Source organism: Dipteris shenzhenensis, chromosome 24 (genome assembly GCF_047967505.1).
Source record: "Dipteris shenzhenensis isolate YYH24624 ecotype China chromosome 24, Dip_SZ_1.0, whole genome shotgun sequence".
NCBI classification, from domain to species: Eukaryota; Viridiplantae; Streptophyta; class Polypodiopsida; order Gleicheniales; family Dipteridaceae; genus Dipteris; species Dipteris shenzhenensis.
Window position 1 is genome coordinate 4,017,312 of NC_141619.1, and position 21,967 is coordinate 4,039,278.

Sequence of the window (21,967 nt, forward strand, 5' to 3'; positions counted from 1 at the left end):
GAATGCATACACATCACGTAGTTAATAAATGCGTACTAGGAGCCACAATGAATCTAGCACTGTCACGATAAGCAAAGCATAATCGGAATACCTCATGAATATTACAAGCACAACAACTTGTAGAGTCAATACCAAAATAGATTTCTTTTAAAGAAATAAAATTTATTTATAATTTTATTGCTCAACATATACTTATTAAGTCTTTTGAACTAGTGCGAGTGCAAAGGTAAATAGAAGTCGTTTGTATAGTCACACAAAATGTACAACGAGCAAAAGCTTTAAAAATTTTTCTCAAATTAATCAAATTGCTTTTTCTCAACTCACACAAGATTAAACATAACAAAAAGAGAATTCTATATTGATACCAACTCTAGAATGAGAAATGTCTCAGAAAAAGCTTCCTTGTCTTAATCCAAAAATATGATTAGAAATTTCTAAAAGGGTAGTAGTTTAGCAAAGCTTGCTTGTATTAATTCAAAAAGATAATTACAATATTTCCAAAAGGGTAGTAGTAGCTGAGCAAAGGTTTATATATGTTGATAATAAAGGCCATTCTTCAGAAAGTGAACCAATACAACGCATTCCATCTACTGATATGGATTGAACCCATTTCCATATTCTTCATTATCACAGCTCTCCATATCCTATAGCAAAAGACAAAGCATATGGTTGATTGTCACAATTCTCCATGAGCAAGAGTAGAAGAGAAAGCTGAATGGATAAAACATAGGATAAGCAAGCCCATAGGTGACATCAGCATAGAGGTGAACTACAAGAACCCATTTTCACATTTGATTCATAAGAGCAGAAGAGAAAATGAAGCACATGAAACATAGGACAACCAAACCGATAGATACCATCAAGGTAGAAGGGAAATGCATGAGTTGTTTGACTTTCAAACCAAAGAAGCCATAGTATTTGCTTCTCCAAAATGTAGATAAACAACAAGCAAAACCTATGGTAGATAAGTGAAGCCACAAGTGACACTGATCACGAGTGGAATTACTTCAACTGCTCGCCTTGGAATCAACATAGGTGGCCAAGGGATGAAGCACCATTTTTTCGCACATCGGCAAGCATAGCTTTTGTAGTGATTGCACTTTTTCTATACATTGAAACAAATGGCTCTTCGAGCCCAAGAAGCCTTTCTATATTTCTCCCCCGAATCAAGACACTTGTTTGTTGCCCATTATGCTAAGTAATGTTAGCTTGCAAAGTTGCAACCTTGAATAGAGAGGTATGATCCAAGAAGTCATGGTAGAATTATCTTAAACTTTTCTAGCTAATCTTAGCACCCTTGCAACAAAGGCAAATCGAATCAATCTTCATAGTATTTATGTTCAGTATCTAGAGCATCCCAAAGACCTGCCCATGTATAACATTAGTAACATTTTGAAATACTTAGCAAAGCCACAAGTATTCAATAGACTCATCAAGTCAAAGGATCAACAAATAAGAAAGTAGGAGGAGAATTTGAGAAGCATCTAAATTTTCCATGTAGAAGACATTTGATAAGATCCTTCCAAAGCTTCAAGATCACTTTGTATTTCTAGGAAACAATAGTTAGAAAACAACAGAGTATCAATTGGAATAAAAACTCCATAATCACTTCATGCTTTGAAAGAACACATAGCAAAAGCTTTCCAACAAGAATTGCAAAAACACCAATGAAAAAATCCTCACCTTTTTTCCATAGCCTAAGTGTGACATGTGTTGCTTGAATACATGAGGAATACATCAATTAGCTCAACTATCTTACCACCTATAAGAACAAAAGTCAGAATCGTGCCATCAAGAATCTTATACTATCTCTAATGCTTAGGCTAATTTTTGAGAGGGAGGGAGAGACTAATAATTAATGGAAATTTTCCATTTTTCACTATTAGGGGGGCATATTTAAATGGTTCATAATGAACTTTTTACTTTTAGTAAAAGACCAAGATTGCTAAAAAATGCATCAAATTTAACCAAAGCAATCAATCACTTGTCAATCTTCAAACAAGTGGAAATTCCCCCAAGTTTGACATTGAAAGGTCTGCAAGATTGCCTCCAACCGTTAATCTATGCCTAGCTGTATACATCATAAGTGTAAATGTATAAAGCAATGTGAAGCGAGGGTGATGAATAATGGAAGAAATCAACCAATCCCCATTGAATTTAGGGCCACAAATTTTACCAATTTTTGGCCTACTCCCAGTCCCAAGATCATCATGTTCCCTTGCCGTAACGAAGAAGGCACAGATAGGCTTCGTCGATCTTAAATAGTGGCATGCACATTACCAGAGAAGGGGACCACACAAGATCGATTAAACATAGCATGCATATACATGTGATAGGAGAGCGATGAGAAGGTTTATTCCCTGGTTTAATCCAAATCAACAACAATTTGTATGGCCATAACTTATTTTCATGCAAAGCATTTCTCTACTTTCCAAGTTGAACAAATTTCTATTCATCGTAGAAACCTCTAGAATCCTAATTCAAATGCAAAGGTAATAGAGATGCATGTGAAAGAAACTGCACATAAATCCATTGACTTCAAGGACCAATGAAAGGTAGCCACCAAATGAACATGCATGGGGAGTAGCTAACATAATAGAGATGCATGTGAAGCAACTACACAAAATATACCGAGTGAATGTAGGAGCAAAATAAAGGTTATCACCAAATGGATATGCATAGGGAGTAGCCAATCAAACTTTTAGAAAACACATAATACCAAAAAAGACACTAAAAGTACCAAAATGTCCTAAAATACAATTTCCCCTTTCAGAACTCACACTAGGGTAGGCCAAACATAGTGGAAGACCCACCTACGCGAGTGTTGGGAGGTTTACAAATATTTTTTGGGCAGGCTTATAATAGGTAGCATTAAACTTTTGTGCCACTTTGGCCCTAAGTAGTTGAATCCATTTGATGCAAGGTCTATCTTATAATTTTCTTGTAGGTAAATTCAATATGTTTGTTATTAAAGAAATTTTATGAATGTTTAAGTAGGAAAATACGTCCTATTTTTAAGAATGTTGGAGTCTCAAATTATTCTTCTTGTTGGTGAGTTTTGTATAGGGTATTTTAAGAATATTGGAGTATGAGAATCCATATTATTGTTAAAAATATGTTTGAGATGGAGAATTTGTCCTATTATGAAGAATAATGTGACTTATAGTGTAGATTGTTTTAGATATACTACAAGCTATGGGCAAGGCCAAAATGGTTAAGGTTTTTTTTTGGCTTATAATAGGTAGTATCATTGGGAAACCTGAGCTTATAATTGAACTAGCTCTTCCTATTGGTTAGTTCTAGATCTTTGGTTTTGCAAATGTTTGAGTAGGAAAGTCCATCTTGTTGTTAAGAATGTTGGAGTGTTGAATTAGTTCTTCCTATTGGGAAGCTCTGGATGACAAATTTGGAGTAAGAGAGTCTATCCTATTGTATATGTTCCTAGGGAGGGAAGAAATGAGTATTGATAAGATTGTGATGAGAGTGTCTTTTTTGGAATTGGTGAGAAGGATGAGAAGAGGGGTGTAGGAGACATCTTTGTGTGGCATAACACCTACAAGGGATTCATCTCCTTCTAAAAATGGAATTTTTGGTATGCAAAGTTGACTATAAGATTGTGATGAGAGTGTCTTTTGGCATTGGCAAGAAAGGATGTGAAAAGGGGTGTAGGAGATATGCTGGTGTGGGATAACACCTACCTAGGGATACCTCCTTCCAAACATTATCGTCCACCGCGTTGATCCTCCAATGTTGGCGTTGGGGCATTTCTTTGCTTGTATCCTTGCATGCAAATTTGCTAGGAAATTATTACAGAATTAACAAAAGTTTATCATGGTAATCAACAAAAGACCTGATTTCATTTTGTGTTATCTGCCACTTAGTCTAGGATAGATCATTGACATAATTGTACATTCCTCTCATGGTGGGTGCTATGAAGACCCTCGTATTCCCTTAGATCTATAATTATAATAGGGACATAAAGATTTTATCTTTTATTAATCCAAATTTCCATTGTAAATTGTAGATGCATGTAAGCTTGTAAATAATAGCTTCTTTCACTTATGATACCCATGTGAGATTGCATGTATGCCTTCATCGGATTTAGAGTGGACATCCAGCATAGATCATCAATCACCTTGTTACATATAGTTTGTCATTAGGGTATGTCTTAGTAAATTCAATCTTGGCAAAGACCATGGACAAATTTTTGTTTTAAGAAATTGTAATTTGCAAAATGGTACCTTTGGTAATTAGAATAGTATAAGAAACATTTAATTCATAAGAATTCTTGGTGTATGTCGAATTGGATTGAAAGTTTAGAAGCTATCTTTTGGGCTTATAGACTAAGGCAAAGTTTGTGTGCTTGAAGAAGGGCTCCAAGAGGAATTCATTAGTAGAGTGCCTACACCACTAAGATAGAAGGTTGTGCATGTGGTGGATGCCATGCTTAATGAGTTCAAATTGGAATCAATGACCACCACAAACCTCAATAATTATGAGAGGATAGTGAGATATCAGAGATGTACACAAGATCCCATCATAAATGAGAGGGACAACCATCACCGTGCATGTAACAACCAATGTGGGCAGAGCAAAGAGAAGACTATATAGAAATGAAATCAATATTGAGCTGTAGTATTACAAAGAAAGCATGGTTTATGATGCAAAATGTGCAATATGGAAAACAAAACCATGGAGCATGGTTACATGATTTGGCTTCTTGATTTCCATGGGTACCCAATTTGGAGCCTTAATAAATGAAACACAAAGGGGATCTTTGATTGGTGCCCTAGCTCCATGATTTTTTGAGAAATAATACTTAATAATGATGTCATTATGTGGCATATATAGAGTTTGTTTACTTGATATGCGTATAGACAATGGACATATGAATGTTTCATCAGTCAATAATATCTATAATTATTCCATTATGTGACAAATGGCATATTGTCTATGCCGACTCAATAGTATTAGTGCTACCTTGTTAGCCTTTAAAGTCTAAGGTGATCATAATCCTGTATGCAAATTCCCATCCTTGACTTCCGGACCAACGGTAGATAATCTGAAACATGAGGAGAAGTGCTACTAGAACCTTCGCTTGCAACAAAGATAGAGGGAAGGTATTTTGAGACACACTTGAGGCATAATAAAGCGTGTAATTTATCCAATTTTGAACATTCTCATAATATATTTACCATCCAATAATAAAAATGTTGTAAATTGAAGGAATTGTCTTATGACCAAACATTAAAAAGCGTGAAATTTATCATGATTGCAAAAAGAGGAACATTGTTTTCATAACCACCAAAAAGGGATCATACAATATAATCATCGCGACAAAATGGCTTTATTGAGAATGACACGACATAGGAGCAAAAGCCACTACACATAACATGTAGGACGCTTAGGGCTATCAATCCATCCATAATTAAAGGGGGATAGTTATCATAACCACCAAGAAGGGATCATACAATACAAACATCACGTCAAAAAGTGTAAAGTTTGAAAGCTCTATGGACAAGCGATACTACCGAGAAAAGGGGCCACTGCACAACACGTAGGAGGTTTAAGGCTATCAAGACATATTCTCATGCTCTGTTGCAAGATTTTGGGCTAGTGTAAGACCTTTTTTAGCCTTTTCATTTTGGAGAATCCCTCCCATGGCAATGTAAGAGCATGCCACCCACAGTAGGAAGGAAACAAAGGAAACAATAAGTGTTGAAAAAAAATAAAGGTCGCTTTAAAAGTAATAAAATTTCAAGATTTCATTATTGGTTTTAGATCCTTATTTCATTTCGATGAGTTTGAATTCAAACATAGCACGCATAGAATCAAAATAGGCTCCAACATCATTTTTGAAAATGGCATAGGTTCCTCATTCATTATTGCAATATGATCATGAACCACCAAAATCGAACAAGAGATCCAAATCCCATGATTAAATCTTGAAATTTTATACTTTTTAAGTCATGTTTTTATACTGATTCTCCCCATCTCGTTGCATTAAGTAGTGTTCTGCAAGCTTAATTTCGTATGCTGAGAATTGAATACTTGTCTGTGTAACTTTGCATTGTGGGTGGATTATGTGTAACCACAATATGCTTGGCATCCATATAATCATAAAATAACTAGAAGGTATGTATTGTAAGATATATGTTCAAGCTACCCACTTCTAATATTTAGAATTGAGTAAGAGGCAAAGGATTGAAGCCACCAAGGCAGATGATGGGATCATCCCAATATATGGTTTAGAGGAGCCTATTTCTGTGCATTGAATCTTTTGCCAATTGATCTAAGGGAGGCAGGGGGCATTTTAAATTCTTAAATGTGAATCTGTAAGCCTCTAAGATGATAAATAGGACCAATATTTACAAGTTTGCAAATCTATTTGTACATATAATCTTTTGGTACTTGCGAGGCTATCAGACATTCTACATTAGGCTTATTTCCTTTCAAGTTGAAACTAAAACAGTTGAGACTATATCTTGTAAAGTATAAGGCCTTGTGCCGTCAACTTAGATTTGAAACCATTAATCGGAAGAAGAGAAATTCATCCGAGTGATCAGTGCAGCCCTATTCTCTAATAGTGGGATATCATCAATATCAACAAGCATAGCTAAGAGGCAGGTAGTGTATGTGAGAGAATTTATGATCAATAGATGGTGTATGTGTGGTGGAAAGTACTCGGTGATGGGAGTGGGATGGACAAGCTCAAAATAAGTAGAATCCAAGGTGGGGGCAGTGAGATGTAAAAAGCTATGATGTGAGAATCAAAGCAGCTCTTCCTCGCCCTACTCACCCCAGCCCCTGCCTCCCCCTCTTCCTTGCCCTGAGCTCTCTCTCCAACCCCCCCTTGTTCTCCCCCTCTCGTCTGATCCCGCGCCCCCGCCCTTGCGCTCACCCTGCTCTCCCCAACCCTATGCAACTCACACCCCCAGCCCTACGCATCTCACCCTCTGCCTCTCCCCCTCATCCTGCTGTTGCTCTCTCCTTTGCAACTACTCTACCTCACAGCTCTTCCCTCTTGCATCTGCTCTCGCCCCCTTCATGCTGTACCCATAGTTGCTTTCCTTCTTGGGCCTCATTGAGAGATTATGAGCTACAACATCAGAGAACTGGATTGGTGGACACTCTCCCCTCCACTTAATCTTTCTGATTTGGACCCTTCCACATGCCCTGAGAAGCGAAAAAACATACAAGGGAAAAACAAACCCAAAGACAAGAAGGACAAGGAGACATGAAAGGATACTGACAGCAAAACCAACTCAACACGAGAATGATCTGCAAAACGAGAATTAGACGAATAGCACCGCCACACACCGAGACTACACCACCTCAACCTCTGCTCCTCCAGGAGACTAGTCTAGCGTTCGGGCCCCTCTGACAGTCCCCTCGACTCACCTCAACTCTGACTCTGTCTCCTCTCTCCCTCTCACAGATCGTAACCCCCCCCCCCCCCCCCCCATCCCCCTCAGATACTTATGTCATTACCAGACTCCCATGATTGGGTTCTCTTCAGTCACTCCACCTCCGTGTCGTATATATATATCCACCACAGCAGCCCCTGCCCTCCTTGAATCTCCTACAGAAACTCCTTATGGAGATGCACCATATGTGAGCTGAAGAAGTTGAGCAACAAAGACAGATAGATACCCTCTGGTGTGGTTTTCTCACGATTCAAACTGACTAAAGGAAGGTTTTTTTCTAACATTGCCTCGAGCACCTCACCTGCTCCTTCAAAACATCAACAAAGGACCTCGAAAGTCCCAATCATCAAAAGAGATGTCCAAGGGAGAAAGGAGGAACCTCAAGATCCTAGAGTACTGAAACTATGAGAAAGATGTATATGGGATGTATTACTACCCCTATCCATGAAAATATGGCAACCATAGAGAAAGAGCAATGTCTTATGCACAAGGAGGCGGCAAAAATAGGCTATTTGAGAGGAGGATCAAGAAAAAAGCATCCTCCTAGGCCATCCACACCCCAAAAGTCTTGAGGAAACTTGAGACAAACCAACCCATGATTGAAACCACAGTGGAGGTGCAACCCATTCCATTTGAAGAAACAAAACTTGCCAACATGGTGGAAATGGTAGAAAAAGGGAAGGGTGTAATTGATGATGTGCATTTGAGGAAACTTGCACAAGTTCAAAAAGAGGGGGAAGACATGCCAAAGGGTTTCATTGCGAAAAGAAGAAGAAAAAGAAGGAGAAAAAGGAATCTAGGCCATGTTAGCATACACTATGGAGGAATTTGGGAAATGTATTGGGTCTTACTTGTTATGATAATGCTAGTGTAAATTAACTTCTTGGTTACAATGGCAAGTAACAATGGCAAGAAAGTTACTATAGTCATTTTTCATTTACTAGATTAGCGAGAAACTAACTGCTTGGTTGGAGTATATAAAGAACTTACATTAACTAACATGGCATTTATTAAGAGAAAGGAAAAAGATTGACACAATGCAAGTGACACAAGTAAAGAGGACCAAAATACTTATGGAGCTAGTCCCCCCCTCTAAAGGAAATTTGAGAGATCCCCCCCCCCCCCCCCCCCCCGCCCTTTGTCCCCCCATAACTTTCACTTTAATAAGTCCTTTACTTTTTATTTGAAGCAAAAATTGAGTTGCCTCAATGGTTTCCATTATGGGTAGGGGATCTCGGTGCCCACTAGCATCATGTGGAGCCATGCTACTAGTGGACTGACCCAAGGGTACCCAGTCCCCATCCTAGTACTACCCTTGAGTATGGGGAGTGGTGTATATGCAATTCCTACTTATATGAACATGCAAGATGAATTATGTTATGATTAATCGTCGTGGAAAAAAACAATTTATACATCCAATGGAAGAACATTCCTACATCCATGATAAAAAGACAGTACTCCATACACAACCAGAATCCTAGCCCATGGAAGCCCCAACCCTTAAGGGGGTCGATGGCACCAACATCCATCTGCTCTTCCATGGGAATACTATAGCAACAAAAAGGGGGTGGGACAATGGAGAGGACTCTCCAACCATAGCCCCAATATAATGGGCCATTGATCTCCGAAAGGAGGTAACGAACCTTTGCCGCCGAGCATATTTAACCCCATAGAGCATTGCCAATTCAGACTTTAAGGACCGAGACTCTGACCTACAACATTTGGAGCTGCAATGGAACCTTGTGGTTAGAGCCAATGCATTACCTTCTCGAAGTTATACACAAGACAATACATTTTCTTCTACACAGAGACTCATCAAAGCCCAAAGTGTTCACTACCACCAATCTCTGTCCTAATCATGACGAGACTAGAGAGACAGCCGAATTACGGGCATCAGGCGGCGTCTCAATTTTATAACGAGTATTTCTCACTAGGATGATCTCTGTGGAGGAGCAACTCAAAGACCCATATTTATATGGATCTGGATCATCACAGTTTGCTACTTTCCCCTAGAGACCTCACATTTTGCCAAGGAGCTTTGGGAGAGGGGTGAGACATCCCCATCTATAGTCCTATGCCCGAACATCATTCATTCCTCGAGCCGCAGGGAAGTTCTCTTTTTTTGGAGACTTTAATATTAGGACCGCAGACTTCAATGTTAGGACTGTAGACCAGAGGTATCGATAATTGACTTTCAGCATTACTCGATCATATTGCCTGACATTGATCTAGATGAGTTAGGTTTTTCTGGAGTCTTTGCAGGCAGACAAGACTTGGGTCACCTGATACGGGCACACTTTCATGGATATTGGCAAGATTACTGATTTGATTATCTACAATGGTCTGGAGAATGCCCTCGTCTGGCAGGTCAAATGGTTTCTGCAGGCAGCTCCAATGTAGTTGACTACCTCGTGGGATCCCAGCTGCTATGGGGGGGGATAGCAAGGTGGGAGAGAGCTGCAACAGGAGTGAGAGAGCAGGGTGGGAGAGGTAAGGCCTCGGGTGAGCTACAACAGGAGGGAAGAGGAGGGCAGGGTGAGCTGTGATGGGAGCAGGGCGGGAGGGGTGAGCTGAAACAGGAGGGAGGGAGCAGGGCAGGGTGGTGAGCTGCAAAGAGAGAGAAGAAGAAGAAGAAGAGTTTTTTTACGTCGTAGGAACAATCCCAAGGAGCCAGTCTGACTCATCCGACGCGATCCCGGGGGATCGAACACAACACACCCAACGACAGAAACCAGAGCCTTAACCACCAAGACCCACGCGGGTTTTACAAAACTTGGTGGGGAAGGATGGCTTATACGAGAGAGAGAGAGAGAGAAAGAAAGAAAGAAAAAAGTGTATTTTTGTCCACTAAAGGCCAAAATGGGCCCATGGGACATCAAGAACTTTGCATACAAGATAGCACAAAATCAAGAGAGAGAGAGAGAGAGATGGTCTGATGGATGGGAGGCTGATGCAACAGGAGCAGGTTGTGCAAGAGAGAGGACATGAGAAGGCAACAGCACAAAGAATGACTGAAAGAGGTAAGAGGTGTGGTGTAAGATTGTACAACACAGGCGAAAGGAGGCACATGCAGACTGCAGTTCAGGATAGAGCCGCATTGCACTGCCAGTTTGTAACAGGCATGTCTCAATCGGGTTTCGGGCTACGTTGTGCACCTCAAACCCACCCTGTTGCAAACCTTTCCCACAAAAATAAGGGATATTGGTCAATGAGATTAAGGGAGTTGTTAATGTAGACACTATAAAATCGTTTTTCAAACCACTGACAAAGTTTAACCCTGAGATGACAAGTGCTGATTGAACCAAAGTTACTTGATAGACTTTGTACTTTACACTCAGTAGAGAACACTTGCCACACACTCTGATGCTGAATTCTTACAACTCAGACCACATAAAATGAGGTTCCCTAGGGAAAAGGGATCCATCATTTATTGATCGTAAATATTCGACGTGTTCACCTGGACGAAGAACAATTTTGTTCAAATTCGTGTAGGTTGAGGTCCTGAGATTTAAAATATTTACTGTCAACATTGAAACTAGTAAAGTGAATAGTATCCCAGCCACGTAAATATTGTGGTCAATACTACAAGCACAAGAGTGGGAAGCATTGTATAATTGAGCAGATGTTCCATTCCTACTTTCCCAACAAGAGTGATTAAGCCATCTGCTATTGCTCGGGCAATTGTACCAGCCTCAGTAGAAAGAAAACCGCAGTTAAACAATCCTTGAGAGAGTCGTGGTGACATCACTTTTGCAAGCAATGACATGTCCACACCTGCAAAACAATTTGCTATATTCTAGGAATCCTCCAGCATAAAATGCAACGGACATGCTGAAATTTCAGGACCCCAACAAAAACACGTGTAAAAAGAGATGCGTTGCTACGTTTTCTAAGCTATTAAGTATAATACCTTCAAGAACATTTGTTGAAATGAAAATGATAAAAGATGCAGTGATATATTGAGCCTCTGTGTACTCTATAAGAGAGCAGTAGCACAGAATTCCAAGGACTCCAACTGCTATGAGAATTAAAGTCCAGAAAATAATTGCCCTGCAATATAAGAAATCAAAAAATGAATTTTCTCAAATACGGACACACGAGGCACCTAGCAAGTAAATGTTTTCAAAAAAGGTAAGTGTAAAATGATAACAAAAAGGGGATACCTTTCTTCAAATCTATTGCTAATATAGTTTGCCACAACTGCACTACTGGGCAATACTGTCAGACCGAGGACCCCAAGAAACATACCTACCTACATTTCAGTTCAGAACATGTTATCAGATGTGAAATCACTTGATCCACCGGAACAATTATTTCAAAAAAATCTTCCTCCAGCCCTTTCAAGAAAAGATCAGCAAGTAGATGATTGTGTGAAGCATCTGGTCAGATGAAGCACTCATACTGTAAGAGAACAGGAATATGTTTGCACATTCTGGCATGAATGCATTGATTGTGACATGTAGCAGGGAGCAGGAACAAGAAAAGGGGGTGGAGGCACGTGCATGTGTGCCAGCATCTCTGCGTAGGTGCCAAGGCATGTGCATATACAAGCGCACATTTTGTGTGTCCTGTGTACATGCATATACATGAATGCTTCTCTGTGCATGGAAGTTCTCATGTGTGCGACTGTATTGTGCATAAATATGCATTCAAGTGTGCACGTAATGCCGGTTTTTCAAAATGCATCATGTAGCATCCTACCTTGCTAGCACTCCAATCAAAATAATAGCCAGTGATGAGCGTTGCTTCAGATATCAGCATTTCTGATGCAAACTTTATTGTAAAATAATTGACGAGCAGAATCTGTACAGGCAGTGTTATTTCTTTCAAAACAGTTTGAAGCGACCCCAAGGCGGCATGATTACTCATGTTGTGCTTCACCAAGCGTTCTTCTTGCCTGTCGTTCTCAAGATTGAGAAGTAAAGGATCAGAAAGCTGCAGAGACTCCTCTTTGTCACCGCTCAAGGGTGTAGAAGGAAGTCCTTCATATCTCTGGGACTCGGAGGTCTTAAGGGAAGGCTTCTTAGGTTCCTTAAAAAGAGTTAAAACAAGAAAAAGGTAAATGCTCCAAGCAAATCCCAAAAGCCATCCTGGTCCGGTGCAGTAGTTGATTGGAATGCCCCACACCTGCGTTTTCCCACCAAAACAAATTGCACATTATGTTAACATGAAATAACTACTGTAGCTAGAACCAAGAACCTGTCATATGAACCAAGAACATCAATGCAAGATTCAACCTAATCAATAGTATCTTCTTCTAGCAACCTAAATACCTTGAAATCTGCGTAGTCCAATAGACTTGCTAGAGCAGGCCCCACAGTCATTCCTAAAGCACTGGCACTGACAAATGCTGCTGAAAATTTTTTAACTTTCGATAGGGGCACTTCATGCATAATGTATCTCCTGTTGACTGCCCTTGCACATCCTAGTCTGCAGGTAAGCAGTCAGCCTGAGTGACTTTGTAATTAGAATTTCAATTGCTCATTTCTCTCACTTGAAATTTTGCAGCACAAATTTCAGTTCTTTTATTTTCCTTTTTGCAAGAGTCGAAATTTGCAGTACAGATACCAAGTGATGGTCATAGAAATTTTGAAAAGACAGCAGCAACAGAAGGGAAAAGCTTTTAGTGACATATTCAAAGATGGGAGCGTGATGCCGTCTTATAAGCGCCCTGATCTACCCTCAACAAGAGAAGGATGAGGATCAATGAACCACCTGCCATCACTGCATCCAACAACTTTGATTGTGTGGAGTATGACATCATGGATGGATTTCTGAACTACAGTCTCCAACCATTCTGAACCGCATAAATGACTGTTTCTCCTCCCCAATCCCAGAGCTTAGTTGTTTCGAAAATGTTTGAAACCCATTCAAATGTTTGATTCAACCTCTGGCAAGCAATTAGTACTATGATCGTACAACTTTGAAGCTGTCTCAAAATCATGATTGAACATTCCCATTTCATCCAAAATTCACAAGCATGCAAAGAGAAAAACACTGAACATAGACAATAATGAATTGACGATTGCAACTGGAAACCATTTGCAATCTAATTGTTTCTCACATAAGTTATAACCACCGTTCTACTTGCAATTACGATCTGATTTAAGTCTGAAAAATGTAAAACTAACCTTCTAAGTAGAATCTGGATACTAGAATCTCTTACAAGTGGCCACCATATACAGTTCAATAGTGCTCAACCAACCACTCTGCACCTCTCGATAAGCTTCCTGCCCCTTTCCCTTCCAGACTAGTGTGCTCTCTGATAGAAGCTTACCCATCTTCCATCGAGAGTGTCTACCCATAAGAACACAGATGATCTGTGAGCATCCATAAACCTCAGTATGGAAAGAAGAACTGCCTTTGTGGGGATTATAATCTGGGCTGCCGCTGTGGGGCTTATGCTCAACCTAATACTTATTACTCAGTCTGGACTCTATAATATTCTCTCGCAAAACAAACTATTCTGTAAACCATAATCCAACCTGTCTGTATATGAGAGGAGTTATCAGCCAAAGTCTAATGCAATTCATGAAGGAACAACAACTCAATATAGATGATCAAATCCTGTAATAAGGTAATGACAACAATGTGTTGGGAAAGAGGCTTTACTAGGCTGATCTGTGGGGTAAGGGAAGCATGCAATGGTGAGTGCATCACATCCTGCCTCGAGATATACATCTCCTAGGATTTCATATGACTACGTATAATCAGGCCTCATTTGGGTGGTCCGGACACTATATGACCATGTATCAGGCAGAGTCAAGACAACGATTGGGTGGACAAAGGAGATAATTAGCACATCTAAAACAAGGTTGCCTTTTATCACTGACCTTGTTTGGCCTATACATTGATGAGCTTGAGTCCTGCATCGTGACATTGCGGAGTAGGTTCACGTCTAACTAGCTCTCAGATTCCAATTCTACTAGATGCAGATGATGTGGTTTTTACTCTCCTCATCAACGAGGGTATCCAGCAACACTTGGATGCACTCCAGATTTTTTGTGAGACACATGATCTGAAGGTCGACCTTGGTAAAACCAAAGTCATGATCGTCAACACGTCCCAAGCAGCCGCACTTCGAGAGTAGTTCACCTTCGATGAGACATTAGTTGAGATGGTTGCATCTTATACGTACTTGGGGGTCCTCTTCTCACGCCCTATCTTCACGATGAGACTAGCCATATAGGCCCGTTTGAGCAGAGGGTATGCCACATTTGCCAAACTCAAGCATCGCTGCTTTTAGTCCCATTTTCAAGACTCTAAGACCAAGTCTCTTCTTTTCGACTATCTTGTTCATCCAGCTGATGTTCTACTTCTTGCTCAGATGATCTATACAAGCCACCAGTCCCACCTCATATCATGTTGGCAAAGTTTGGGCCCTCTATAGCTTGATACAGCCTTTCAGGGGTTCGTTAGGGAATTTGGCACCATGCCATCCGGACAACGCAGGCTACCATGGATGGCCTTGACCTCATTTACAGCATTAGAGACGGTGGCCAATCAGAGGAGTTGGTATGCTAGGAACACAGATGGTTTGCCAACTTGGGACTCCATATGGACAACTTGCCACCGTTTCAATATAGCCTTGAGGCTCAATCCACTCTGCTTAACTATCATGAGGTGAACAAAGTCATCAGAGAGGACCTCCTATAGCTTCAAACATACAAGACCTAGCTAGCACCCCATGAGCTTTCGATAAAACTCAGCTTCTAGAGAGATCAAATACTTGTAGATCTTAGAGGAGGGTATTATCAACCCCCTAGCTATACTTGGATCTATCTCCCATATGCATTGAGGATCTCGATTGCACAATTCTAAGTATCCTCTCAACGACTATGTATTGAGATAGGACAAGCAGAGGGCATTCCACGTGAGAGAAAGATCTATATTTTATGCAAAATGCAGGAGGCTGAGATATAGGAGTACTGTGCATTCAGATGCCCTGTTTACTATGAGATTCATGTATGACACCACTCTTTACTCAAGAGTGGATTCAGTCCACTCAGAGATTTCTTGGCCCATTTTGATCGACGACGTGGCAACCTTTCTCCTCAAGACCCAATGATACAGACTAACTCTACGAGCGCAAAGGAGAGCCTAGAAGGGTTCATCAGAGCCCAACCAGAGGACAATCGCAAACTCGCCCTCGGGTGGACCCTTGCATGAGGACCGCAAACATCTTCTCTTCACCATTGACTTGGGGAGACAGACCATTGGAGCTTGTCAAACTGTTGCATATTATGGAGGAGAGAGGGGCTCAGGCAGGCTGATAAAGTTGATCAACACCAGTAGCACCGTGTTATTGATTTCCTTTCTCAACTCAATGGTGTGTTATTGATTTCCTTTCTCAACTCAATGATACCAATCCTTATCAGATTGAAGCCACTGTCAACCAAGATCATCTCTTCTATCTTTAGCCGACTGGCATAGTTGGTCCCGCAAACAGCAAACACACGTCCCATCATTCGAATGGTCAGCTAGTCAGATAGACGATTTCACTCCCTTTTGTCCCTTGCATTTGTGTACTCTGCCGCACAGCAACAGCTTGTATCTCTCGATTTTTTTCTCTCTACTTAGACATCAGCATTGGGTTTACATGCCCAATTTACTAGCCCCATCCCTTAACTTTTATTGTTCTAGTTTTTTTAGTCTCATAGACCCTTCGGTCTTTCAAAGACATTAATATACTCTCTCTCTTTCTTCCTTTCTTTCTCAGATAGTTCTAGTAGTGAGCCTTCTGCACGGTATACTACCTAATGTTTCATATTGTACGGCATGCATACAAAAAGAGTACGATAGGTTTTATTTATGGGTGGGTTTCTTTTGTGAGGTAGGGTTATTTAATAATAATAATTATTATTACTTTAAAAAGGATTGAGGTTCAAGTGTCCCCCTTCCTTTATACGTATACAAGTAATCATAAAACGGAGTTAAAAATCCGTCCCATAATGGGCTTATTGCATGTCCAACCTATTCAAAGCCAAAAGGCCTCTGTATTCTGCTCTCTAAACTAGTAGCTGCTTCTGCTTGTCATGTATATCTGGCATGAAGCTGAACTGAGACTATAATCGAATTCCTCATAAAAATTTCAGCTATGGTGCTACAGAACAAGTATAAAACATACATATTTCAAAAATAAATATGAATTGCAACAAGATTGTATTCCCAAATAAGCAAAGCAAGTGAAAAGGCGTTGCGCAATGAGATAGACCACAGTCAGAATGCTTCATGTGAAGTACATCAGATCTGTAAAAGACCACTCACCCTTCCAAAGAACGACCGAGGAGCAATAGCCATACAGAATCAAAGGGGAGCGCCAAAGCATATAGAAAATTCCCAACAATCAATAGAAGAGTGCTCACAATTAGAGGTGCCCTATAAGATTTGTTGGACCACCAACTGAATACAAATGCAGAAATGGTGGCAGTCAAAGGCATAGAGCCAATAATGATCCCGCTCATAGTAGCAGGCATATTCAATAATTGTGCATACTGATCCGAAGTTGGAACAACAATGTAGTAATTCACCTGCAAATTTATAGATAGAATTATAAGAAAATGCCATATTCTAGTTTTTTGGGAGAGAAAATGAAAAACATATCAGCAGTAAAACAACCTTCATTTCACACTAGTGGATTTCCCAGTCAGTAAAATCATGATCCATGATCCAAGTAGACCCTTGCAAGCCAACACTGATGTCGTAATCATTAAAAGCAATAGTCCTGAAAAGAAAGGTAGAACTCTAGAATCTCTTCCCACAAAGAGTGGACATCTCAAAAGTCTGATAAGAAGCATTAGACATAGAAACGGGAGGAGGATTCTTGACTATCCGACTAGACTGATCACTGAAGACTCAACAGCACATCCAACCTACGAACAACATAACAACGCTGCAGAGACAATTAGCAATGAAAAATATGCTGGCAAAAGGCTTGAAAAGCCATAGGCTCTCACACAGGATCATGCTGAGCTCTCCAAAAACACACTTCAACATGGAGAGTAAGCTCCAAAAAAATATGTCTTGCTAAAGTATGTTTAAAAACCAGCCAAGACACTGTTGAAGAAGTATACTTTTCCTTGCAGATGCAGGAAACACTGTTAAAGATTCCTCCAGAAGCTACAACTAGAGAACCAACGCTACAGCCAGCTCGGTAGTTGCTCACCTTTAGTCCTTTGACCACCCAAGAAATAAAAAGTGGAACTTTCTAGAAATGGAACATAGAAGATCCACCTATATGTCACATCTGGATCCCATCCAAATCTTGGACAAAGTGATATGTACATAAAAATGAAGTCTACGAAGAACCCTCAAGCTACACAATGGCCGAGCCAAGATCCTAAGGGGCTATTATTGAGTACATTGCATATGGGATCAAGACCTAGCCCCGATCTTGGCGAAGCTATTCAATGAATCGGTTTGCAAAGGTTTTGCTCACACCTAGACTCTTAACACCATTGTTCGGATCATGAGCCCCATAAAATACAAGACCATCATTATCAAAAATCTTATGTCCACGCTTTATGCACCAGCAATTGACATTCAGGTCAGTTGGTTTGCAGATTGTAAGGGACTCAGAGCTATAGGACAAGCACATTTTCAAGCAGATCATGGTACACTGGATCACATTTCCAAATTGAAGCTGTCATTGAGGAGACCCATGCATGGAAGCAGTGAGTGTGATATTGCTTTGTGGATTTTCACAAAGCTTTGACACAGGACCATGAGCCCAACTCTTATAATGACTATTGGATCTAGGATACAGTCGAGACATCATTTGGACAGTTCAAACATTATATGAGCGGGTATCAGACAGAATCAGGACTTCAACTTGGAGTTCAGAGGAGATCACGGGCAGGATCAGGTCAAGCAAGGTTGTCCTCTGTCACCAACCTTGTTTGGCCTATATATCAACAAGTTCGAGTCCTTCATCATGGTCATTGAGAAGAGCACGTTCAGCCTTAGCTGGTTCATTGATCCTAATTTTACTAAATGGAGATGTGGTTGAGACACATGATTTGAATGTCAACTTGGGTAAAATGAAAGCTATGATCTTCAACACATCCCGGGCAGCTACACATCGAGGCAATTTACCTTTGATAGAGCACCCGTCGAGATTGTTGCATCCTATACATATCTAAGGGTTCTCTTTGAGACCAGCCATGCAGGCTCCTTTGAGTAGAGGGTCTCCTACATTAGCAAGACTTGAGTGTCAATGCTTTCACTCGCATTTCTAGGACTGGAGTACCAAGTCTCTCCTATTTGATTCTCGTCTACCTAGCTGGGATGTACAGCAGTCTCTTTTGGTAGACAGATCTATCGGAAACAGATTGGTCCAGCATAGAGACTTCAAGTTCTGCTTCTTGCTAGTATGATCCGCAGCAGCAAGCCATCGGTCCCAATCATATCGTACTAGAAGAGTTTGGGGCTACCCTCTACAGCACGATGCAGTATTCCAAGTGGTCACATACCTCAGTCCTCCATAGAGTGAGGGACTTTGGTACCGCAACATTCAAGTGGCGCAAATTGCAATGGTTAGCCCTGACTTCATCCACGACATTGGATGCAAAGGGGGATCAGAGGAGTTGTATGCTCAGACATGCAGATGGTTTGTTAAAAGCCCTATGTACTAGGACATCTGGGACGACATCACTGTCTTTCCAATTAGAGAGTTTTTGGCACACCCTAATCAACAACGTGTGTCTACTTTCCTCCTCAAGACTCAGATACATAGAGCATAGAGGAGAGCACATGAAGGACTGTCAAAGTCCAATCAGATGAAGATCACAGACTTTTTCTCTGGGGACCCAAGCCAACGGCAACAGGGGACTAGACGTAGTAGAGAGCTGTAGTGCACAACTCGACAAACTTGACCTCGGGTGGACACTCGCATGAGGACCGTAGATATCTCCTCTGTACTCTTTGATGTGGGAAGACACTCCATGAGAGTGACCATCACACTTGTCACATGACGAGCTTCCTCTGAGAGGTTACAAAGGAGGATGGAGAGACCCAAATAGTCTAGACATGCTGATCAATAGCAATGATCATCACTTATTTTCTCCCTCGACAACACTAGCGCCTGATGAAATCCCTCACACTCTTTGAAAGACAGCAATTTCTCTTTGATTCACTATGAACCTCCTTCGTAAAAGACAGCCAGCACACTTCCCCTTTTGCTCTCCCTCTCTCTCTCTCTCAACAGAGACACTAGGGTATTTTATTACTTGAAGAGAATCTGTTACAAAAGTTCAGCGTACAGCTGTCTGATACACACTCTTTCAAAACGTGAAAAATCCCCTTTATTACAAGAGCCTCAAGCTCATTTCAAATTGGCAGCATGCCACTTGTCTAAAATCTAGACTTAGTTCTATTACATGCCACTAAGGGCCACTCTGGAGTCTTCAAAGCACTTGGTCACACGAACCGCCTCCTAGATGCTTGTTAGGCTCCCGTAGCGCTTAGGAAAATTAACTCTTCCTAGTACCTGCAACAATTAATTAAAGCGCACCACCATGGCACCCATTAATTGTCAGCGCTTTGCATGCAAATAACACACTATGGACTAATTCTAGTCACGGTGGGCGTCCCCACTGAATACATGTGCACACCTAAAAAAATATAAAAATATATATTTATTCTCTGGTTGACCGGAGTCAACACTCTTGATTATAATTAAGGAGCTTTGACCAAGGGTCGAGGCGCCTTAATTATAGCCAAGTCTCTCCAACCGAAGTTGGCACATCTTGGTTAACCGAGGTTAACCCTCTTGGCGCATGCCAAGTCTTGTTGACCGAAGTCAACACTCTCTAACCGTAGTCAACTCTGTAGTTCTCTGGTTAACCGCAGTTAACCCTCTTGGTAATAAATTAAGTCTCCTTGACCGAAGTCAGGTCTACTTGACTAGAGTCAAGTATCTTTGACCGTAGTCAATCCTTTGACCATTAAAAGAACTCTTTGACCATAATTAACACATATAAAGCTCTTTAATTATGATCAAATAAATGGTCAACTGTACTTTGACTTAGGATATTAACATTGTGGTGACATCCCCTCGGCTTCTATTCAGTTGACCTCAACTGAAAAGCTTCCTTGTAAACATCCAAAAGCTGTGGATGGTCGGATAACATGTCTTCGTCCATCCACTTGGCATCTAATGCCGTATAATTCTTGAATTTTACAAGATACTTGTAAAACTCTTTACCCTGAGGGCCTTTACGTACAGTATGGTACACAATTTGCTCTGGTTGAAGGACCTCCTCCAGCTCATCCACTTCTGGTGGATCCTCTGATACTGGTTCTGTAGGCTCTGGTCCCTGGAATTTCTTTAGAAGACTCACATGGAATGCATTGTGAATCCTCCAATGCTCTCGCAATGCTAATCTGTATGCAACCTCATTTATTCTTTCTGTAACCCTGAAAGGGCCATAGTATCTGGGAGATAACTTTGCATACACTTTCTGTTTGCCTTTCAACTTGCGGAGCCTAGCTTTTACAAACTTCAAAAGTACCCAATCCCCTTCCTTGAGATCTAACTGTCTCCTATGCTTATCTGTAGCTCTTTTATGTTTCTCTTGAGACCTTTCAATTGCTGTCCAGACTTGGCTGTAAGCTGTCTGGAGGTCTCTCACAAACTGATCAGCTGCAAATATTTCATCTTTGGTCCTCAATATAGGTGGCAAAATCACCTTCCCATATATGACCTCAAAAGGGGCTTTCCCTGTAGAGCTATGTACTGTATTATTGTAAGCAAACTCTACCAACGGTAGGTACTTTTCCCAGTCTGAACTTTGGTCACCCACGTAGCATTTCAGCATATCCAAAACTGTAGAATTTGCTACTTCACTTTGACCATCTGTCTGGGGATGGAAAGAAGAAGAAAAATCAGACTCGTCCCCATGTTATCAAATAAAGCTCTCCAGAATAGACTGGTCATTCTGGGATCTCGATCACTAACAATGGACTTAGGCATACCATGATGTTTAAAAATCTGTACCATGAAAAGCTTAGCCATATGATCTGCCTTTATGGTTTTGCGAACCGGAATGAAATGAGCTTGCTTGCTGAATCTATCAATGATAGTCCAAATCCCATCATTCCCTGACTTTGATCTTGGCAAATCAAAAATAAAGTCCATTGTAATACTTTTCCATGGTGCCTGAGGCACGGGAAGAGGCATAAGTAGGCCAGGTGCCTTCCGTCTATCATACTTCACTTTCTGACATGTAAGGCATTCACTAACAAACTGATGTATATCTTTCCGCATCCCTGGCCAAAAGAAATACCTCTCTAGTGCTAGAGTTGTTGCTGTAATTCCTCTATGTCCAGCATAGGGAGGTGCATGGCATTCCTCCAAAATCTTTTTCCTCATCTCCTGGGTGATGCATAGGCAATCATCTTTCATTAGATACCCATCTTTCAAGGAATAGTGACTGGTGGATTGCCCCTCTTGCATTTGCTGTAAAATTTCACCAAAATCTGCATCACGAGCATATTGCTCCCTCATGCCTTCCAGGTCCTGATGATAAGCAATAGTCACA

General features: G+C 40.8%; 1 protein-coding gene across 5 annotated transcripts in view; it reads right to left on the reverse strand.

Moving 5' to 3' along the window:
• Positions 1 to 10,774: 10,774 nt before the first annotated feature.
• The window catches only part of LOC147886101 (SPX domain-containing membrane protein At4g11810-like), a 134,360-nt gene continuing 123,167 nt past the window's right edge, over positions 10,775 to 21,967 (reverse strand). For all 5 annotated transcript variants that reach the window (XM_087395525.1, XM_087395522.1, XM_087395524.1 and 2 more), the window contains 6 exons: positions 16,695 to 16,957; positions 12,701 to 12,857; positions 12,129 to 12,554; positions 11,591 to 11,679; positions 11,338 to 11,477; positions 10,775 to 11,201 (listed from right to left, as the gene is read on the reverse strand). In XM_087395525.1, the coding sequence (XP_087251651.1) occupies positions 10,963 to 11,201; positions 11,338 to 11,477; positions 11,591 to 11,679; positions 12,129 to 12,554; positions 12,701 to 12,857; positions 16,695 to 16,957 (1,314 nt within the window). In that variant the 3' untranslated portion in view covers positions 10,775 to 10,962. The remainder of the gene's footprint in view (positions 11,202 to 11,337; positions 11,478 to 11,590; positions 11,680 to 12,128; positions 12,555 to 12,700; positions 12,858 to 16,694; positions 16,958 to 21,967) is intronic.